Source organism: Phalaenopsis equestris, unplaced genomic scaffold (assembly GCF_001263595.1).
Source record: "Phalaenopsis equestris unplaced genomic scaffold, ASM126359v1 Scaffold001190, whole genome shotgun sequence".
Taxonomy (NCBI): Eukaryota; Viridiplantae; Streptophyta; class Magnoliopsida; order Asparagales; family Orchidaceae; genus Phalaenopsis; species Phalaenopsis equestris.
This window is the reverse complement of record NW_018165629.1, coordinates 134,638-154,087: the sequence shown is the minus strand read 5'-3', so window position 1 is coordinate 154,087 and position 19,450 is coordinate 134,638. Positions and strand designations below refer to the sequence as shown.

The 19,450-nt window shown below is 36.3% G+C and overlaps 2 protein-coding genes across 2 annotated transcripts in view; both read left to right on the top strand.

The window, feature by feature from the left end:
- Positions 1-10,817, top strand: part of LOC110033472 (mediator of RNA polymerase II transcription subunit 15a-like) — a 31,335-nt gene extending 20,518 nt beyond the window's left edge. Inside the window, exons 4-7 of the mRNA XM_020737465.1 lie at positions 8,862-8,936; positions 9,057-9,603; positions 9,685-9,758; positions 10,743-10,817. Of these exons, the coding sequence (XP_020593124.1) occupies positions 8,862-8,936; positions 9,057-9,603; positions 9,685-9,758; positions 10,743-10,817 (771 nt within the window). The remainder of the gene's footprint in view (positions 1-8,861; positions 8,937-9,056; positions 9,604-9,684; positions 9,759-10,742) is intronic.
- A 2,623-nt stretch (positions 10,818-13,440) lies between these two features.
- The window catches only part of LOC110033471 (mediator of RNA polymerase II transcription subunit 15a-like), a gene marked incomplete in the record, with an annotated part of 31,633 nt that continues 25,623 nt past the window's right edge, over positions 13,441-19,450 (top strand). The window contains 4 exon segments of the mRNA XM_020737464.1: positions 13,441-13,663; positions 13,724-13,782; positions 18,171-18,245; positions 18,373-18,836. Of these exon segments, the coding sequence (XP_020593123.1) occupies positions 13,573-13,663; positions 13,724-13,782; positions 18,171-18,245; positions 18,373-18,836 (689 nt within the window).

The following is a 19,450-nucleotide window of genomic DNA, read 5'->3' as shown; positions in this document are numbered from 1 at the left end:
TTTTGAAAATATAAGATTATAAATTTAATTTTGATATATAAGGTATATAATTTTTTTATTTATTTTGAAAATAGTGTGTTTTGATTTTGAAAAAGGAGACCAAGTGGATCTTATTCGTCTAAAATTTTACATAATCGTGTTCGATACCGCGAATAATAGACCTTCCCAAAATATAAGTGTATACCTCAGCGATGAACCCAATCATACAAACTAAGAGATTTATGACATTCGTTTAGTTTACGAATATGTGTGACCGACAAGTTCCCTTACCTAATATAAAGATTAAATAGAGTTTATTTTACCTGGGTTTCGAGTTCTCTATAAAAACAAATTCTTATAGTTAATTACATCTCAAATGACCTCTCGATAATAATCAGAAGTACTAGTTTTCAAGAATTCAAGATTTAGGTTTTCACTTTAGGACGCGAAAAATCATGTGGGAAAAGAACAAATTGAAGCATTTATTTTAGGAGTTCAAAAGAAGGAAGAGTTAGGAGAAATCACAGATTCTAAGGAGAAGCCTCCGTAACTTCCCAAACTATCATACTGTATGGCTGTGTTTTGAAGACGATGTTATTTAAGTTCTCATTCATGTGTTTTATTAGTTGGGACTTACATTTGCATAATACCTGATTATGCAAATAGTCTGCGGAGATATGAGGGTTTACATTTTATTATTTGAAACTTACATTTGCATAATACCTGATTATGCAAATAATCTGTGGAGATATGAGGGTTTGCGTCGCACCAAACGATAACCTCAGAGCCTAAGGCGAGTTATGACTTATACTGCACAACACGATTGTATAGGAGCCTAAAGAGGGTGCGAGGATTTATGTAACGCTAGACGAACAACCTCGAAGTTCTATGAATCGTTATTTGTTTTAAACATAAGGAAATGTTTAGTTGGAGTAGATCTGTTCATGTGTTGAGTCTCTTGATGTTGTTCTGCACTTGCTCGTCTCTTTGTCGTGTTACCCACCAAGCTTGCTCCGAGCTTTGTAACGTAGCGACTCCTGGTTTAGGGTTTTATGTGTGAGCATGCAAATTTGTTTGGTCAGTGGCCCACTGTAGTGTGCCTCCTAAACAACTAGTCTACTCTTCTCTGCCCTAAAGGTCTTTATAAGTTTTGTAAGCAAATACAGAAATGAAAGAATAATAAAAGCACAGTAAGAAAATGCAGTGAAAGTTCAGTAAATAAAAACAGTAGGAGGTGCAGTAAAAACGATAAAATGCGGTAAATATAAAATAAACTTGTGTATTTGACGTGTCTGCTACTACTGCAAAAGGTGTCAGTATCACAGGTAAAAGAAAATAAGTATTGAAGAGAATTTAGCTAGCATGACGAACATGTGTATATATGTGTAAGTAAAAGAATAGGCGGCACATGAAAGCTCGAAGAGAACCGTAAGAATTCAGGTCAGAGTGAGCTCAAAGCTAGGCTGTGTGATTTATAATCTAACTTTTGATGGAAGCTACCAACCCAAACTATCGAAGGAGGGCAATTCCCGGGCACGATCGCAACAATTAACAAGTGGAATTTTATAGGATTTTATCAATTTTTTTTTTTCATGCATGCAGAGTTTACTTAGCAGTAAAAAAAAGTGTTGTTGCAAATGAATTTGTTGGTATTATCTGTGTAAATATTTAAAGAAGTGTAGTATCTGTATAAATGTTTAGAGAAGTGTAGTATTTGTGTAAATATTTAGAGAAGTAAAATAGTCCACAAGTTGCTCACTTTGATCAAACCAGAACTACTGTCAATCTAAGAAAGCAAAGGACAACTTCACACCAAGAGCTGGTGAATAGTATCATTGATCCTGCTCTCCCCCTATTGAAGGTCATCGAGGCAGGAGATATTATTCTATCGTCCCACATTTGCACACATAAGCACTATCATCATCGCCCTAAAAGAAAAGAAGACAAAATAAAGAGAAAAGAGGAGAGCGACCCAACTCCCAAAATCAACGAAGCAGAAAGGGTAGAATGGCGAGTTGGTCTAAAATGTGTTTAGACTTTCTCCAAACAATGAGCAAATCGTCCCAAAAAATTGCAATTAAACTTTTCAAAACCAGCCAATAAGTCAGCCACGCATCAATACTTTTAAAATCTCCAAACAACACTTTTAAGTGCTCCCAAACAACACTTAAATAGCCCAAAACAGTGCATAAATAGCTCCAAATCAGCCAACATAAGCACCCCAAAACAGTGATTTATAGTGCTCAAAAAAGTGATTATATTCCTCTAAATCAGCCAACAAAAGCAACTCAAAACAGTGCATAAATTGCTCCAAATCAGCCAACAAAAGAACCCCAAAGCAGTGATTTATAGTGCTCAAAAGCAGCCAACAAAAGCACCCCAAAACAGTGATATATAGTGCTCAAAATAGCTAACAAAAGGACCTCAAACAGTGATTTATAGTGCTCAAAATCAGCTAACAAAAGCACATCAAAATAGTGATTTATACTGTTCAAAATCAACCAACAAAAGTAGCATTCGGAGGCTCGAAAATCTGCATTTAACCATTCCCCAAAGCAGTATTAAAACAGCCCAAAAAATGGTTCTTAATATCTCCAAAACAGTGTATAAAACAGCCTCAAAACGATGGGCAAGCTAGCACTTAAATGAGGCATCAAACCCCCCCCTAAAAACAGTAAATGAATCAGCACTGGAGTGGCATATAAAGCCCACAAAGTCAGCTAATAAGTCAGCCCTTTAAGTAAGGTGATGCATCCACAAAGGGATTGCGGCTCAGTGCTAGATATGAAAATAAACAAAACAAAAAAATGGTGGTACCGATGTAAAAGATAAAACAGAGCTTAGGTGCTAGATAAATATTTAAACAGTGAATGGTATGCACGTATAAGGATTGTATAACCATTTCAGATTTTTTTTTTCACATAGAAATACATGAGAGTTTCAGATTTTTTATGACCTAAAGAAGCAACAAGTTTCAGGTGTTTATCGTATAGCACCATATGGAAGCTTCAGGTTTTGACGGTATTAAGTTTTTTCACAGTAAGATAGTCCAAATCGTTTCACATACTTAAGCCATGCAGGTAAACAAGCCTAGCCATGAAACATAAACCGGAAGCTTCAGCGAAATAAAGTAAATGAGGATTGAGGGGTGCTTGAATTTCTTTTCAGACCATCGACACCATACTTGCAATTAAACACATATGAATGCTCGAGTAATCGGAGAACAAGGAAGGGAGAGGGAGGTTGTCGGGCGTGGTCGCTGGCGATGAAGAGGAGGAGGAGGCTTGACCAGCAAGAAGAGGGAGCGAGCCTCGGTGCGGGCGTTTTGGTGCAGAGGGAAGCAGAGTCGAGCGGGGACGGGCGAAGGTTTCTCTCGGTGCGGGCGTTTCGGTCCTGAGGGAAGGAAAGCCGAGCGGGAGGGGCGAAGGTTTCTAGGCGAGGTCTTTGGTGCAGAGGGGAAGAGAGTCGAGCGGGAGGGGCGAAGGATTCTGCTCTTTGGTGCAGGGAATCCTTGGTGCAGAGGGGAAGAGTGCTGAGCGGGAGGGGCGAAGGTTTCTGGGCGAGAGAGGAAGGAGTCGAATGAGAGAGTATCGGTGCAGCGGGGAAGAGGCGAGCGAGTGCGGGATAAAGAGGGAGCCGAGCGGGAGAATCCGAGGTGGCCGAGGGCAATCTAAGGGTCACTTGGGGCACAGCTACACCGGCCTTTTTGGTTAAACTGTATTTTGATAGCTTATGCTTTTTGATTCAGATATGTGCGGTGACAGCTTTCTGACAGCGGTCTGACTTTTCCAAAAAAATAAAAATTTGTAATAGTTACCGGCTTACCGCACCTAGTTTATCAGTAGATTATTTTTAATCATCTTATCAGCTGATTATTTAATAAGCTGCAACTGCCCCAAACAGACCCTAAACCTGAACTCTAAACCCTAAACTTAGTTTACGGATCGACCGCAGAGTTTGACCTGCGGCCCGCATTTAGTATAAAATTGAAACCTCGTTTACGGATAAACGGTCAAAACACACGATTCAAACGATACCGCTGCGTTTTCAAAAACACCCATACATTTATAAACTGTCTCAAACGAACTCTTAATTATATTCAATTAAGACAGAATTTAATAATTTATTTGAAATTTAACATTATGAATTGTGTTATCGGCCCAACCTGATATGATTGACCTGTGTTCAGCTCGAATCAGGACCAGGTTGAGCCTGAACCCGTCTCTTTTAATTAAATCTTTATGTGCATTGATACTCGTGTCGTTTACTCGCGCGCAAATCATGTCAATATAAGTGTTCTTTTCGGCTAAAATTAACGTTTCGGATGTGTTCATATGGTCTGTTTCGTCATCCAGAGTTGTTCAAATAAGTTTGTCGGTGATCTAGCCAAAAATGCATTAAATTTAAATTTTCTTCAAATTTTGGGTTTGTGACTGATTATTTTGAAAATTGATTTTGGTTAAATTGACTATGCAATTTATGTAAGTGTCAGTGACGTTAATTGTTATGTTGATGCGAGTCGAATGCGTGAATTGTGGCGTTTGCATAGCCGAGCCACGAAGGGTTTACCTAATGCTTACTGATTTTATGGGAACTCATTTTTGGACTCTCCACATATTGGTCCTTAGCCCTTGCAACTAAAAGTTGAGTGTTTGGGACCACTCATGTGAGTTTTCACAAAAAATGGGTCAAGAGGTGGTTCGAAGTTCTATGTGAGGTGAGTTTTATTACTAGTCCTATATGATGGTCAATAAGAATCTCCTAAAGCTAGATCTTAGGTTCTAGGAGAAAAAAACCAAGACCTTGTTGAAAATAAGGTCAACGGTGAGGAGTTAGGAAGAGGAAGTGAACAACAGAGAAGCGGAAGAAAGGAATTCGCCTATAAATTGTGCATCAGATGGGAATGCGATTAGAGGGCAGAGAAGGGTGAAGGAGGAGTAGCATACCTGAAGAAACAACACAAGGGTTAGGGGCGGTGTCTCGGTCAAGGAAGGAGTCGGCGGCGTCGCTGTCTGGCGAAGGAGGTCCTTTGAGTGCGAAGAGGAGAGGGTGTGCATGCTTTTGGAGTTCTGACTAGAGGAGTTTGGTCGAGCCGACCATTATCGTGCACATGAAGGAAAGTACTGAGGTTCTCTTGTGAGCAAAGGACCTGTGTCATGTGTGGGGGAGGAAGAAAAGTTCTTCTCGCGTGATTAGGGTAAATTTAAATCTTTTATTTAAAATATTTATTAAGAATGTTAATACTTATATTTTGAATAATAATAATAATAATATATTAATATAAAAATATATTTATTGAATTTAAATTAAGCGTAATTAAATTAATGAATTTTATACTAAGTTTTAGGCTTCTGATTTTAGAAGAATTGATGTCAAGAACAAGCAGATTGTCTTTTGTCGAGGTGAGTACTTGTACTTTTAAATTATAATAATAATTTGTTTCTTCACAAAAATTTTTGTAGTTGATGATAATGTAGATGTTTTATTTTAATTGAGTTATTCTTTTCTTTATTGGGCATATCGTAGCAAATGTTGTTGTTTTTTGTTCATGCATTTTAGTGCATGTTTTATATATTATGATTGCATGCAATGAATAGATACGTTTATGTTGACTATTTGCATGTGCATGATTGATTATGAAGGAACATCCCTTGATGGTACTAATGGGGGAATACTAATGTGTCCATGCACGTAAATAGAGAAGTATATTGATATTGATGTGTCTTAATTGACAATTTTTTATAGACGATGCCTCATGTGACGGTTACATAGATATTAAATGATATCGATACGATAATGACAGATTTCTTTGAAATTCATGTCAAATGTTTGTATTGATTTATAAAAAAGATTAATTGACATGCATGTTGCTATTTATTTTTCTTGTATAGTTGTAGTTTATTTGTATGAATATTCACTGATTCGTTTAGCTAACAGTTGTTTTAACTAACTTTTCAGGTTTAATTAAAATATTAAAAGATGAGAGATAGAAGATAAGATGTTTATAGAAGACGTGGACAATTATCAACAATGTAATTTTAGCTGTAACGCTTTAATATAATTTTGTAGTGTCCATTTTATTTAATAAATTGTAGACGATTATAGAAAATTTTAATTCACACCGTCTGATCGTTTGTACCTGTCTTGGTTAATTCTAAGCCCTAGGCTGGGTCGTGATATCTTGCATTACCAAATAATTCCAATTTATGATAATTACCATTGAATCTGAAACAAATAAGATGGGTGGTCTCTAAACTTCAAAATGAAATATTGCGCGCGTCTTAATGATAAATTCATTAGCATATAAAATGAAAATGCAGATAAATCACATTCATGTATTTAGAGATAACTTTTAAAATTCTTGAGAGCGCGTCGATACGCCATGAAAACATTTTAAAGCTGCGCAAGTGCACTGTGCAAATGTATTGAAAATTATGCAAATATATCTCGCAAGTGCACTAAAAATTGTGCAGATGCATAAAAAATGCGTGAATGCACCGTACCTGTGTATTGAAAGTCATGTAAGTGCATTACATAGCTGCATTAAAAATGATGGAAGCGCATTGGATAATGTGAAAATGCACTAGAATTGACAAATTTGTCTGCATGTGATTTCGCTAACTTGTTCGAATATAAAGTTAGAGAATGTTGCGCTGCCTAAACTCCGATAAAATCAATTTTCCTTGTCCCTAGAGGCGTGCACTTGCTCTAAAATGCATGTTATCATTTTAAAAATTTCAAACTTATTTTCAAAATCCTAAACTTCAACTAGGCACATACATGCATTCTCATGGGGGTTGTAAACTTGATCCTCCACATCATGAATATTGGAGTTGACTTTGTATCAGTATGCTGTTTATTATGGAATAATAATTAAACATTGCAAATCTCAAAAGGTAATTTCGATTTTTATTTAAATATGTCTACTAAAGTCTTTTACAAAGAAATTCATTTGGTAAAATAAAATTTGTTTGCCATTGATAAGAACTAATGAGTTTAACCTAATGGTTTTGTCCTCTACAAGTGGGAGTAAAGTGAGTAAAGTCGATAAGTTTGGCAATACAAAGAATGTTATGATGAATTTGAACTTTTTGCAAATCACAGACTCAATGCTCTACAAGCAAATGAGTTGAGTTGACAAGATCCAAAAATGATAAAACGAAATCATTTAAACATTCCAAAAAATGATTTTTCTGAAAAAAATGTTTATTGGATGCGACATTTCCGTCGAGTTTTTTTAAATCTTGATATATAAAGAAAATTTTCTAATGAAATTTATTCTCATCAAGCTTAAAACATTATTTCATCTACTCTCTATAACAGTCTATTGAGATTGATAATTTTAAGATTGATTTAAGCTCACAAAATCTCAATGTGATATCATGTGTATCCCTATTGTCACTTTTAAACATCTTGTGCTAGTAATGATGTGAAATGTGTCTTCTGTCTTTGTGATTTTGTCGAATAGCATTGAAAAAAGATATAATTATCACAATAGTCTTTTGATCGTGTGATTTGTCGTAAAATAACACCAGTAAATTAGAGCTACAAATAGAGCTTGAAAGTTTCCCAATTACCTAAATCTCTTAAGCAGTGAATTATAGAAGGCACTAGATAATTAAAGCACTAGGATCTATGTTAGCTAAGGTCAAATTAAAAATGTCTCATTAAACAAACATCCACCTAAGTGTACAAGACCCTCTTAGATGATGTAACCCATAATTGCGAACATTTATTCTTCACTCAATTCGATCGTTTATGTCTTCTAGCTAAATGAACCAAGGTCTAAAACAATTCAATGGAATCATGGGATGTTGACCGTGTTCATCATCATTCTCTCCACCATTCACTTTAAGCTAAAAGTGGTTAAGTTTCACATCCCAAGTCCAAAAAATAAAAAGATCCATTACTATACACCAAACACTTTGCTCATGATGGCTAATTTTTAATTGAAAATTCTCTCTCGTCATCGGGAGGGGTAATTAATCATGGTACCTTGCGCCTATGGAAACCTTGAACTATAAAGTCTTTGCCAAATGAGGGTGAAGTTTATGTGCAGCCTTATTTAAAATTTAACATGCTTTATGAAAATTTGATCCGAAACCAGAACTCTCTCAAAAAGCTGGATACAAATTTTCGAAGCCCATAGTGTTAATTCCAATTTGTGTATTTGTTACCATCCATGTTTTTTTTTGGTACCTTTTGTTCTTTTTAATTTCCATTAATTATATCTGCTGGTGTTATTGATATATGTTAAGCCCACTTCCATACATGACCACTACAGTTAACTCAGTCCATTATCATATTTTGTCTTAGAAGCTCACAATCTCTTGGAAAATTAAATTCAAGAGGAAAAATTTTAAATTTCAAAAGAAATAATGTGTTGGTCCAATACATGCATATTCAAACAAACCTAGAAACAAAATTTTTAAATTTCGACTTGTGTTGGGAATGATGAAGAAAACTATATATATTTTCTATATTGCTTTTTGACTAAGATGGATTCTACAGTTTTCCAGAGTCCAAGCTCGACCTTCTAAATGTAGCTGGGATGGGTGAATCAGGGATTTCTGACAATAACTTAAGCTCAATGAATAATCAGGTCGTGGTCTTTTGAAAGCACATTGAAGGTCCTGAGCCCAGGGTCATTTACTAATCTTTTTTTTTTATATTTTTTGTTAATTCTGTAATGTTCTGCCTATTAAAAGCTGAACCTGTGCTTGAAGGCATGTTACTCAAAACTTTTTTTTTTCCTTTTGCGGAAGTATCAGTGTGGTTGCATTTTTTTTTTTTTTTCTGAGGTATTCATTTATCACATCAGTTTCTCACCTGCCATATTTTGCTGCATCTTTAATATTCTTATAGATATGTATTTGTGGCAGATACAAGCCCTGAGAGAGGCGCATTTAGCTGAACTGCAGAAATTCCATCTGAGGATCTCCCAGCGATATGAGCAGGTTCTTATTTGCTCATCAGATTCTTTTCCTTTTCAAGAATTTGATAAATATTCTAACTTTGGAGAATGTATATTTAGCACTCTTGATGATTTTTTTCTTTACGACTTTTTGGCCTTATAGACTGAGATGTTGCCTCTTGCAAAGCGACCTGATAATTTTGAGAAATTGAAAAGGTTCAAATTGTGGCTGGATGGCTTGCTAGCTTTCCTTCAGATTTCTAAAAGTAGTATTAAAATTACCTTCAAAAGAAAACTTCCTTATTATGAGGAACAAATACTTGGATTGTTAAATATATCTAGAAGCCGTGGCCAGCAGCAGCTCAAGCATCCTGTTGGACACGCTCAAGCTCAAAGCTCACCCCAGCATCAACCATCTCAAGTTTTACAGTTGCAGCAGCATGAAAATCATGGAAACCAGGTGCTGCTATCGGCAGTGACCTCCAGAATGCAACATGGGTCCGTGACACTAGCTACTTTAGCTGATCCCGCAACACAGCAGAATGCAACAAATTCAGTCCAGTCTGCCTTTGAATTGGATCATGTCCAAGTGAATTTTTTTGGTTCGCTGCAACAAGGTTCGGTGGGATCAGTACAACAAATTGGTGTTGGTCCTTTGCAGAATTCAATTAGTCCTGCCCAACAAACCAACCTTAACAATCTTTACTGTGGTGTGCTGCAACTTCTGATTTTCTTATTGTGTGTGGTGCAACTCCTTATTTTCTCTAACAATCTTTATTTTCTCTTATCAGCATCAATGGATACAACAGCTCAAACGGGGCACATAATGGTGCAGATTGATTGGCAAGAAGAGATTTATCTAAAAGTGAGAATGATTTTTCAACTTATTTATTATTTGCGTGAAAAAAATCATAGTGATACATCAATGTTCTTTGTTTTTTCTTACCGCATACCATAGTTAGCAGATTTTGTGATTTCTTTGGCTATATCCTAGAATGCAAATATCTTTAGGTGAATATTGTTTGATTCCCTCCTTGAGTGCTCCTATTGCACGAGGCTCTTAGGGTCTCGAGTAGAATTCAATACCAAATTGTTATATTCTTGTCATGTCAGCGTCTATTATTGCTGTTGTTACGTCATCATTAGACGTTTTAAGGCAATCAGACGTTATAAAAATGTTTTAAAAACCTTCCTGTTGGGTTCCTGGGATATTCAAAATTTGCCACTTCGATCTTTTCGGTACCCAAGGTTGAGATGCAAGTGGTGGAGAAAAAGGCGCCAATGGGAAAATCCTGAAGGTGTCATTAAGTGGCGACAATGAAAAAAAAAACCAAGAAGATAAGAGAGGCTTGCATTATTTAATATCTATTACTATAAAAATTCTTAGCTAAGTAGTACCTGAAAATTGTTAGAAATTGTACACTCTCTTTTTTTTTAGTTGGTGCATTTTCATTAATCTAACAATTTATGAATTTACATTCAAATAAAAAGTTATTTAGATTATTGAATTTAATAGAAAATTTGACACTTTATGAAAAGGACATTCTTGAAAGACAATAATTTAACTCAATGATCAACTTGTCCATCAGAAAGTGCCAGCAACATTAATAGAGGCGGTTTTTTAAAATTTGAACTGATGCGGGTGTCCCATCTGCGATGTTGGACGACACATGAGTCGTGTCTAGTGCCTGAACCAAACCGATTAAGGCCTTTTGAGGAGTTAGTCAGCCCTCTTGTGCCACTCCTTGTTATCCTATTATCATGTATTTATTATTGTGGGAGTTTAGGGTTAGTTTTGTTGTGAGTTTTGTTCAATTCAAGCATGGGCGTCTCAGGTTTTCTCTTCTAGGCCTGTATTCAAGGTTCAAATGGTGCTCAGGTTGGATCTCGCTTTCGATGCAGTGATTATCCTTACGGGCTCTGAATATTTTCAACCGCTCCTTGAGAACTTCTGCATTATTTTTATTTTTTATTTGAGAGAACTTTAGATGGTCAAATGTTTAGAAGGTATATTGGATTATAAATAAGACACTACCCTGACATTTCACCCTCATTTTGTGATGACTTTTTAATATGGGGTTCGAGGGTTCTGATAGGCGCAAGCCCATATAATTAATTACCCCTCACGATAACAGGAGCACTTTTGATTACGCTAGTCATTAATAATTAAATATTTAGCATATAATAATAGCAATCATATAATATTTTAAATTGTAAAATCTATCACTTGAAGTTTAAAGCGAATAATGTGTAAATGAAGTCGAACTCCGATCAATATCTCACGATTTCGTCATCTCCGATCGTCATGATCCCTGATCTACTTGGTCAGAAGAGGTGGTTGACCTAACCTGACTGAAAGATCCTTGTCAGCAACCATGAGCCGTGTCGTGCAAGGTATTCTTGTAGATCTGGGGTGGATATTTGTGTAAGGGGACAAATTTAAGTTGACATTAGCTAACAGAAAACTTTGTGTCAATCAATTGTAATCTTATTATTCACAAATCAAATGATAGAAAGTCATTTAGGAACATACGGGTTGGGTCATGATTGTAATATAATGGTGTAATTTGGCGGAATTTATTCGATCAGAGGGCTCTGATCGTAACCGTTATTTTGTGGTGTCATTTGATGGCAAAATCATGCTAACAGAGGACTCGAGTCACGCTCTTACTGACATACGATTGCTTTGATTGTGAATATATGGATACACTTAATATAACGTTGCCTCTTTGTGAGCTGAAGTTAGTCAAAACTTTGTCACTCTCGACAAACTGTTGCGGAGGGTAGATGATTTTTTGCTTTTATCTTTTAAATGATTTATTTTGACTAAAGTGTCTTGATTTATTTGCTTTAATTCTTTAGGTAATTGGCTTTAATTTGAATGTCTTGATTTGTCATTTTGATAACTTGATTTATAATTTGATTTGAAATATAATTTAAAACTTGACCCCTCCGATTGAAATTGAAAATCAACGCAACCATCATCAGAGTCTTAAACATTTTAAACTTTTATATTTGAAAGGGCATTTAGTTTTGTTAGTTGAATTTTAGCGTATGAGTTCTGTCAACTGATGTCCTTACAAGGAAGAGGATCAGATTAGGTGATTTGGACATATAAATTCTTATTTTAGGATTTAGACGTTTATTTCTAAATTACTAGACTCGTCAACTCTAGTCGTTGTGAGGATGAAGATTGAACTAGTTGGCGGGACTTACAATCCTATTCTATAGATAAGACAATCTAATTAGCCTACACAATATTTTTGAACCTTGTATTTGAGCATTCAATACATTGGTTGGAGTACTTGCATGCATTTATATTTCATGTATTTGATTATTTTAGACAACTTTGTATGTGTTTAAGTAATTTGCATGATTTTAAAGCATGAATAAGACTTGAAATTATTTAAATTCATCTTATTTGAATGAGTAGGTTGATTCATGCATATGTTAACTTTAGGCCCTTCTTTTTTTATATCTTCTCCGTTTGCACATATGTTGTAAATTTATGGGCAAGATTAGACATATAAGTCATAGTTTAACATTTAAAATGAGATTTATATTCTCTAATTTAGCTCAAATTTATGTATTCATATTTGAGTGAATATGTCAACCCCTAAGCTTAGACCCAATTAAGCTTTAACCCTAATTTATTATTTTTTATATTTAAGTCAAATTGCTAGCCCCAAAGCTTAGCCCCAATCAAGCTTAGCTATAGTTTATGATATTTCAATGGATCACATAAAATTAATTTACATTAAGACTTCAATTTTTATTTGATAACTTTCAAATATAACCGGGTTTGAGACTTTTAATTCAAAATTTATGATTATTGTTTTAATTTTCATTCTTTTTTCTTTTCGAAGTCCAAATAATTTAATTTTTTAAGAATATTTGCAAGTCCAAAATCATTATAAAATTCAGCAGCCTCCCAACTTAGTCTCCGTTTAAAGGGTTTGTGTCAAGATTTTTGTCTGCCTAACTATTTATAAGACACGTTTGTTAGTGTCGTGAGACACTGCGTCCAGAAGAAAACTTTCCACTCTATCGGTCTATAAGACACAAGTAGGTGTTATAAAAAATGTGAGCACGATTTCCATGCACTTTTACATTTCCTTGTGAGACAACAGGTGAATAAGATCAAGATCGATGAGTTGACGGATTACCACACAATTCTTTCTCTTCCTCTCTAATATTTTTGATATGATATATATATATATATATATATATAAACACCGTGTAATATATGTTATATAGTATATAATATGTAGGTACGCAGCGTTGCGTATGTCAGTAGATTATACAGAAGGTATTGGGAGGTTATATCCGCATTATATCCCAGATATTAGGAGATATATTTGCATTATACCTCTTATAATTATCTGAAAACAGAAATATACAGAAGGTATTGGGAGGTTATATCCGCATTATATCCTAGATATTAGGAGATATATTCGCATTATACCTCTTATAATTATCTGAAACCTACAAATATATTTAAACTTATTTATAAGTTAGAGATACGGTAAAGAGAGCTGTTACAGCGCTAAAACACGGATATAACCCCAAACAGAACGCGTAAGAAGTACGCAAATTTTTCTCCCAACAGAGAGGAATCACTCTCAGAAGTGATCGTATGGGGCTACCCCAGGGAGACGAGGATCTCCGCTTGGGATCGTATGTGTGAGGCTGAGAGTCGAACAAGGGGGAACAAGGAGTGTTCCAGAAGAAGTGCAGGTTTTTCTCCATTTTGTGCTGCTAAGCTTGCAAATGGGGAAGTATGGGGCTACCCCAGGGAGACGAGGATCTCCGCTGAGGATCGTATTGCAAATGGGGAAGGGTGCACGGATGACGATGAAGAGCAAAAGATGGGAGCTTCGAAGGTTCATGTACGCGCAATACCATCGTTGCCTTCCCAATTAGCGCTAATTATATTTGTATTGCGGTGATTCGGGAGATGAGAGCTTTACCGATAGGGTGAGGAGTTCCGGGTCCCTGTAGGCCGGCAATCCCATCATCGCCGTCCCAGTTAGCGCTAATCGCGACTGTCTCGCGAGAGAACCGGGCAGCAGAGGGGTAGGCGAGGTGTTTCGACGTCGTCCCTAGCTAGATCTCGTGCGAAGGAGAGGTGTTCAGGAATCTCAGCTGCAGCGATCTTGTGGTTGTCTTCTGCGGTTTACTCCAGTCGCGACTCAGTTAGGCAGGGTTGCCAAAGCTATTCTTTAGTTTTCGGCTTCAACAAGAAGTGGGGTCCACTCCAGCCAGAGGGAAGTAGCGGAATTTTGTTCTCTGGTTTTTTGTATCCAAAAGCCTCGAATTTGTCTTTTTAAAAAGGGAATAAACAACGGGAGTGATTATTCCTTGAACTGATATAAATAGTTTAGTTTAATTAATCTTTTCTTTTTCTTTAATTTTAAGGGTCAACAATCCTTCCTTTGCCCATCCGCATCCTTCCCCGTCACCCATCATTGTTGCAGCTGCCCCGAATACCCTTTCCCGATTGTTTTTTTTTTTGCAATTCCAGTTTCTGCCATCGCATTCCCCTTCCCTCCTATTCATTGCCATTGTTGTCCCAGCTCTCTATCTCACAATTGCTGTTGTTCCTTCTTTTTTGCTTCCATCATTGTTCTCCTTTATTGTTTCCTACAACCGTCAACCTTCCCGTCCTCCCTTCAACATCTCTGGTTGATGTTGCCTTGTTGTCTAGGCTCTATGTTAGTTAAGGTCAAATTAAAATTTTCTCATTAAACAAACATCCACCCCAGGTCTGCAACACCTTTTTAGTGATGCAAACCATAATTGCTAACATGTATTCTTCAATAAATTGGGTCGTTCACCTTTTCTAGCTAAGTGAACCAAGGCCTAAAACAATTCAATGGAATCATGAGATTTTGATCGTCTTCTTCATCCTTCTCTCTACCATTCACTTTAAGCTAAAAATGGTTAAAGTTTCACATCCTAAGACCCAAAAAAGAGATCTATTACGATACACCTAACACTTTGCTCATAATGGCTAATTTTAATTGAAAATTCTCTCTTGTGTAATTAATCGCGCGATACCTTCGTATATGGAAAACTTGAACCATAAAGTCTTTGCAAAACGAATGTGAAGTTTATGCACAATACCTTATTTAAAATTAATATGTTTTATGAAATTTTGATTTGAAACCACAACTCTCTCAAAAAAAGTCGGGTACAAATTTTCGAAGCCCATAGTATTAATTCCAATATGTGTATTTGTTAATGTTGAAATTTAGAATAATGTTGAATAATATTATTGATATGAAACGGGGTATCATTAACTCTTACATGACTCCTAGAATAAGTAAGAAAATAAAAAGGAAGTATCTGAAAAGGAAAGATATAATATTTATATCTTCAATTAATTAATTTATATTAATTACTTGGAGATAAAACAAACTACATAAAACATAAAATAAGAAATGAAATAACTACAATCAAAGGAAATAAATTTAATTTTTAACAGGAATAAATTATTTCTCAATATAACTTCTAACATTCCCTCTCAAGTTGAAACATGGTTGAAAACTATGTTACTTCGATTTAAAAATATTAAACAATGGGTGAGGAAGATTTTTTGTGATGTTGAACTTGAAGTCTTTATCCCGTACTTGGTAGTCAACCCCAAGGGTATTTAGTTGATCGTGGTTGCTTTTGACTGTAGTTTCTGCAATGTCTGTAGGTAAGCGGAAGACTTTTACAAATAATGTTGTAGGAAAGTTGATAGCCAACAGGAAAAGCTGCAGGTTATGGCCTGTAGAAAAAAAAGAAACACTCCGGAGGTAGGCCTTGCTGCAGAAAAAAGACTCTTGAGGGTCTGCTACAGAAAGAATTTTGTTCGATGACCTACTGCAAGAAAAGCTTCGGAGGAGGGTCTGATACAGATTAATATTTTGGAGGAGGGCCTGAAGCAGAAAAAGGCTCCGGAGGAGGGCCTGTTGCAGAAAAGGCTCCGGAGGAGGGCCTGTTGCAGGAAGAATTTTGGTAGATGATCTGCTTCAGGAAAAGCTCCGGAGGAGGGTCTGATATAGAAAACAGCTCCGGAGGAGGGCCCTGATGCTGGAAAAAACTCTGGAGAAGCGTCTCTTGCAGGAAGAATTCTGGTGGAGGGGCTGCTGCAGAAAAAGTTTTGAAAGAGGGTCTGCTGCAGGAAAGATTCTGGAGGAGGGCTTGCTGTTGGAAATGGTCCGGAGGAATCAGTAGAACGTGGTTGTACTGTAGAGCAACTATCAAAGCTCATAAACCTGACACTAGAGCAGCGACAGAGGCCATGCCTAGTCTTGCTATATTGTATTCCGGACTCCTCCAATACATTGATCGGTACTTCCATGCACATATTTGAATTGGCTATAATTGGATTGGGCATACTTGTTTGAAAAGTAAAAATCAGATACGCCAGGTATTGGCTTGCTAAGCTATCCAACCAATGTCACATTTTGCTTGTGCAGTGGAGAAGATTTGCATGTCTCTGCAAAATTAAGTTTTATTATTGCTTCTATGGAGGGAGAACTTGTTTCCAGCATCCATGCTCCTGGGTTGGCTCCATCATCGATTTTATGAACTCCAAAAGTTTTCTCTAAGTATTCTATTAGCTTCTGAGAATTCTCGCCTAATGGTCCAGAAAAATTGCTTGGACCCCTTTTTTTCAGCAAAAGTAGCTCATCCAAGGATTAAAATATGTCAATGCTTGGTTGGTGGATAGTACAAACAACAGTTCTTCATGTGTTGACACTGTTTTTCACTGTTCTCATGACAATGGCAACTGCTCTTGCATCAAGACCTGATGTCGGCTCATCCATGGTGAGTAGCCGAGGAGGGCCTACAGAGGATGGGGACTATCGGTAGAAGTTCCGGTTGCTTACAGAAATTTCTAGCGCCAACAGGAAGGAGATCCGGATGTAGCGAAAATCCTTCAGAAAGATGCATCTCCACTAAGAAAATTTGCAGGAAGGAAAGGATTTTTTCTGGTTGTACTAGAAGATTCCGGCGGCTGAAAAGTCAGCAAGATGTAGTTTCGGTTGCGGGAAGGGGTGCATGAGAGAGAGCCAGCATCAGGAGGTCCTGCAGGTGATATATTTGGCTGCAGGAAGTTGCTCCGGCGGTCCTAGAGGGAGATCGGTTTGGTGGGAGGGAGGTCTGGTGGCTAAAACACCTGTCGGAGGGATAAGCATCCGGCTGCCTTCAGAAAACCTGCAATAGTTCTCCACAGGAGAAAAACCAGTCGAGAGAAAACCTGCTAGGAAGAAAACTACTAAGAAGATCTCCATCCGGTGTTGATGGCTACCAGAGAAGAAACATAAGTCGTCGTTTCAAGCGGCAGTCTCGATTGCGGTAGCTGAGGCAAGAGAAGAGCGTTCCTCTCTTCACACTTCCCATAGGGATAATAGGAAACACAATAAAAAGGAAATGACAAGAAATGAAAGATATAACACTATATCTCCAATTAATCAATTGATATTAATTGTTTGAAGATAAAAGAAACAACATAAAGCATAAAATAGGAAAGAAAATAACTCCAATTCAAGAAAATAAATTAAATTTCTGACAAGAATAAATTAATTTCTTAATATAATTTCTAACAGTTACCAACCATGTTTATTTTGTTAACATTTTTGTTAGTTTAATTTCCATAATAATTCTATCTACTGGTGTTATCGATATATCTTGAGCCCTCTTTCATACAGGACCAATTAACTTAACTCAGTCCATCATTATCATATTTTCCATTGGAGCTGCTTTCACAACTTCTTAGAAAATTAAATTCAAGAGAAACAATTTTAAATTTCAAATGAAATAATGTGTGGAAACAATATATGCATTTTCTAACAAATCTAGAAACAAAATTTTTAAACTCGACTTGTGTTGGGAATGATGTAGAAAACCAAGATGGATTCTACAGTCTTCCAGTCTAAGCTCGTCCTTCAAAATGTAGCTGGCATAGGTGGATTAAGCATTGCTGACACCACTAAATAATCAGGTCGGGGTCTTTTGAAAGCACATTGTAGGTCCTGAGGGCAGGCAGGGCCATTTACTAGTCCTTTTTTTATATATATTCTTTGTTAATTCTGTAGTGTTCTGCCTATTAAAAGCAGAACCTATTCTTGAACGCATGCTACTTATATAGCTATTTTTTTTCTTTTGCCGAAGTATCAGTGTGGTTGCATTTTTTTTTTAATTACTCATTTATCACATCAGCTTCTCACCTGCCATATTTTGCTGCATCTTTTATATTCTTATAGACATGTATTTGTGGCAGATACAAGCCCTTAGAGAGGCGCATTTTGCTGAAATGCAGGAATTCTATCTGAAGATCTCCCGGCGATATCAACAGGTTCTTATTTGCTAATCTGATTCTTTTCCTTTCCAAGAATTTAATAAATATTCTGACTCGGGAGAATGTGTACTTTAGCACACTTGTTGATTTTTTCTCTTTATAACTTTTTGGCCTTGAATTACAGGATGAGATGTTGCCTCATGCAAAGCAATCTGAGAATTTTGAGAAATTGAGAAGGTTCAAAATGTTTCTGGAACGCGTGTTAGCTCTCCTTCAGATCTCTAAAAGTAGTATTACAATTAAAGTCAAAGAAAAACTTCCTTATTATGAGAAACAAATAAGTGGATTGTTAAGTACAAATAGAAGGCCAAGATTGGTTCCTGTACAGCAGCAAGGCCAACAGCAGCTACAGCATCCTGTTGGGCATGCTCCCCAGCATCAACCATCTCAAGTTTTACCGGTGCAGCAGCATGAAAATCATGGAAACCAGGCGCACCAATTGAATATGACAGTTTCTATTACAACTATTGAATTGGAAGTGCCCTCCCGTATGCAACATGGGTCCGTGACATCACCTACTTCAGCTGCTCCTTCAAGCAGACTGCAACAAATTATGTCCAGTCTGCCTTTTAATTGGATCTGGTCCAAGTGAGTTCTTTTGGTTCTCTGCAGCATGATCAGATATGCTCACTACAACAAAGTGGTGCTGGGCCTTTGCACTATTCAATTTGTGCCGCCCAAATAAAACCCCAAAACAGAAAAAAAAAAAAAAAAAAAAAAAAGACAAATAAACTTTAACAATCTTTACTGTGGTGTGGTGGAACCTCTGATTTTTTTTTTTTTGTTGGGAAAACTGAAATTATATGCCTTCATGTTTATTTGCCTGTTAATGAAAGTACAAACAAATATCAATATAGTATAGTATATGTAGCTTTTAAGTGGAGTTTAAAGGGAAATACAAAATTGCATATAACACAAATTAAAGAATAAATTATCACAAAAAATTACCCAACTCTGCACAAAATTTACGCGTATAACCCTCAAATTCTTAGTATCACTTAAAATTGTCACTATTGGTAATTTTTTTAGAGTGATATATATATAATTATGGTACTAAGTTGTTATAAATGAAAATTTGCAAGTTTAGATGTTAGATATGTAAGCAAACCAATAAGAAGACGATAATTTAATTGAAATAAGCAAACCAAACATTATGGTTGAATCCCAAAAAATATTGGGAGCCTTACATTGTTCATCTTAAA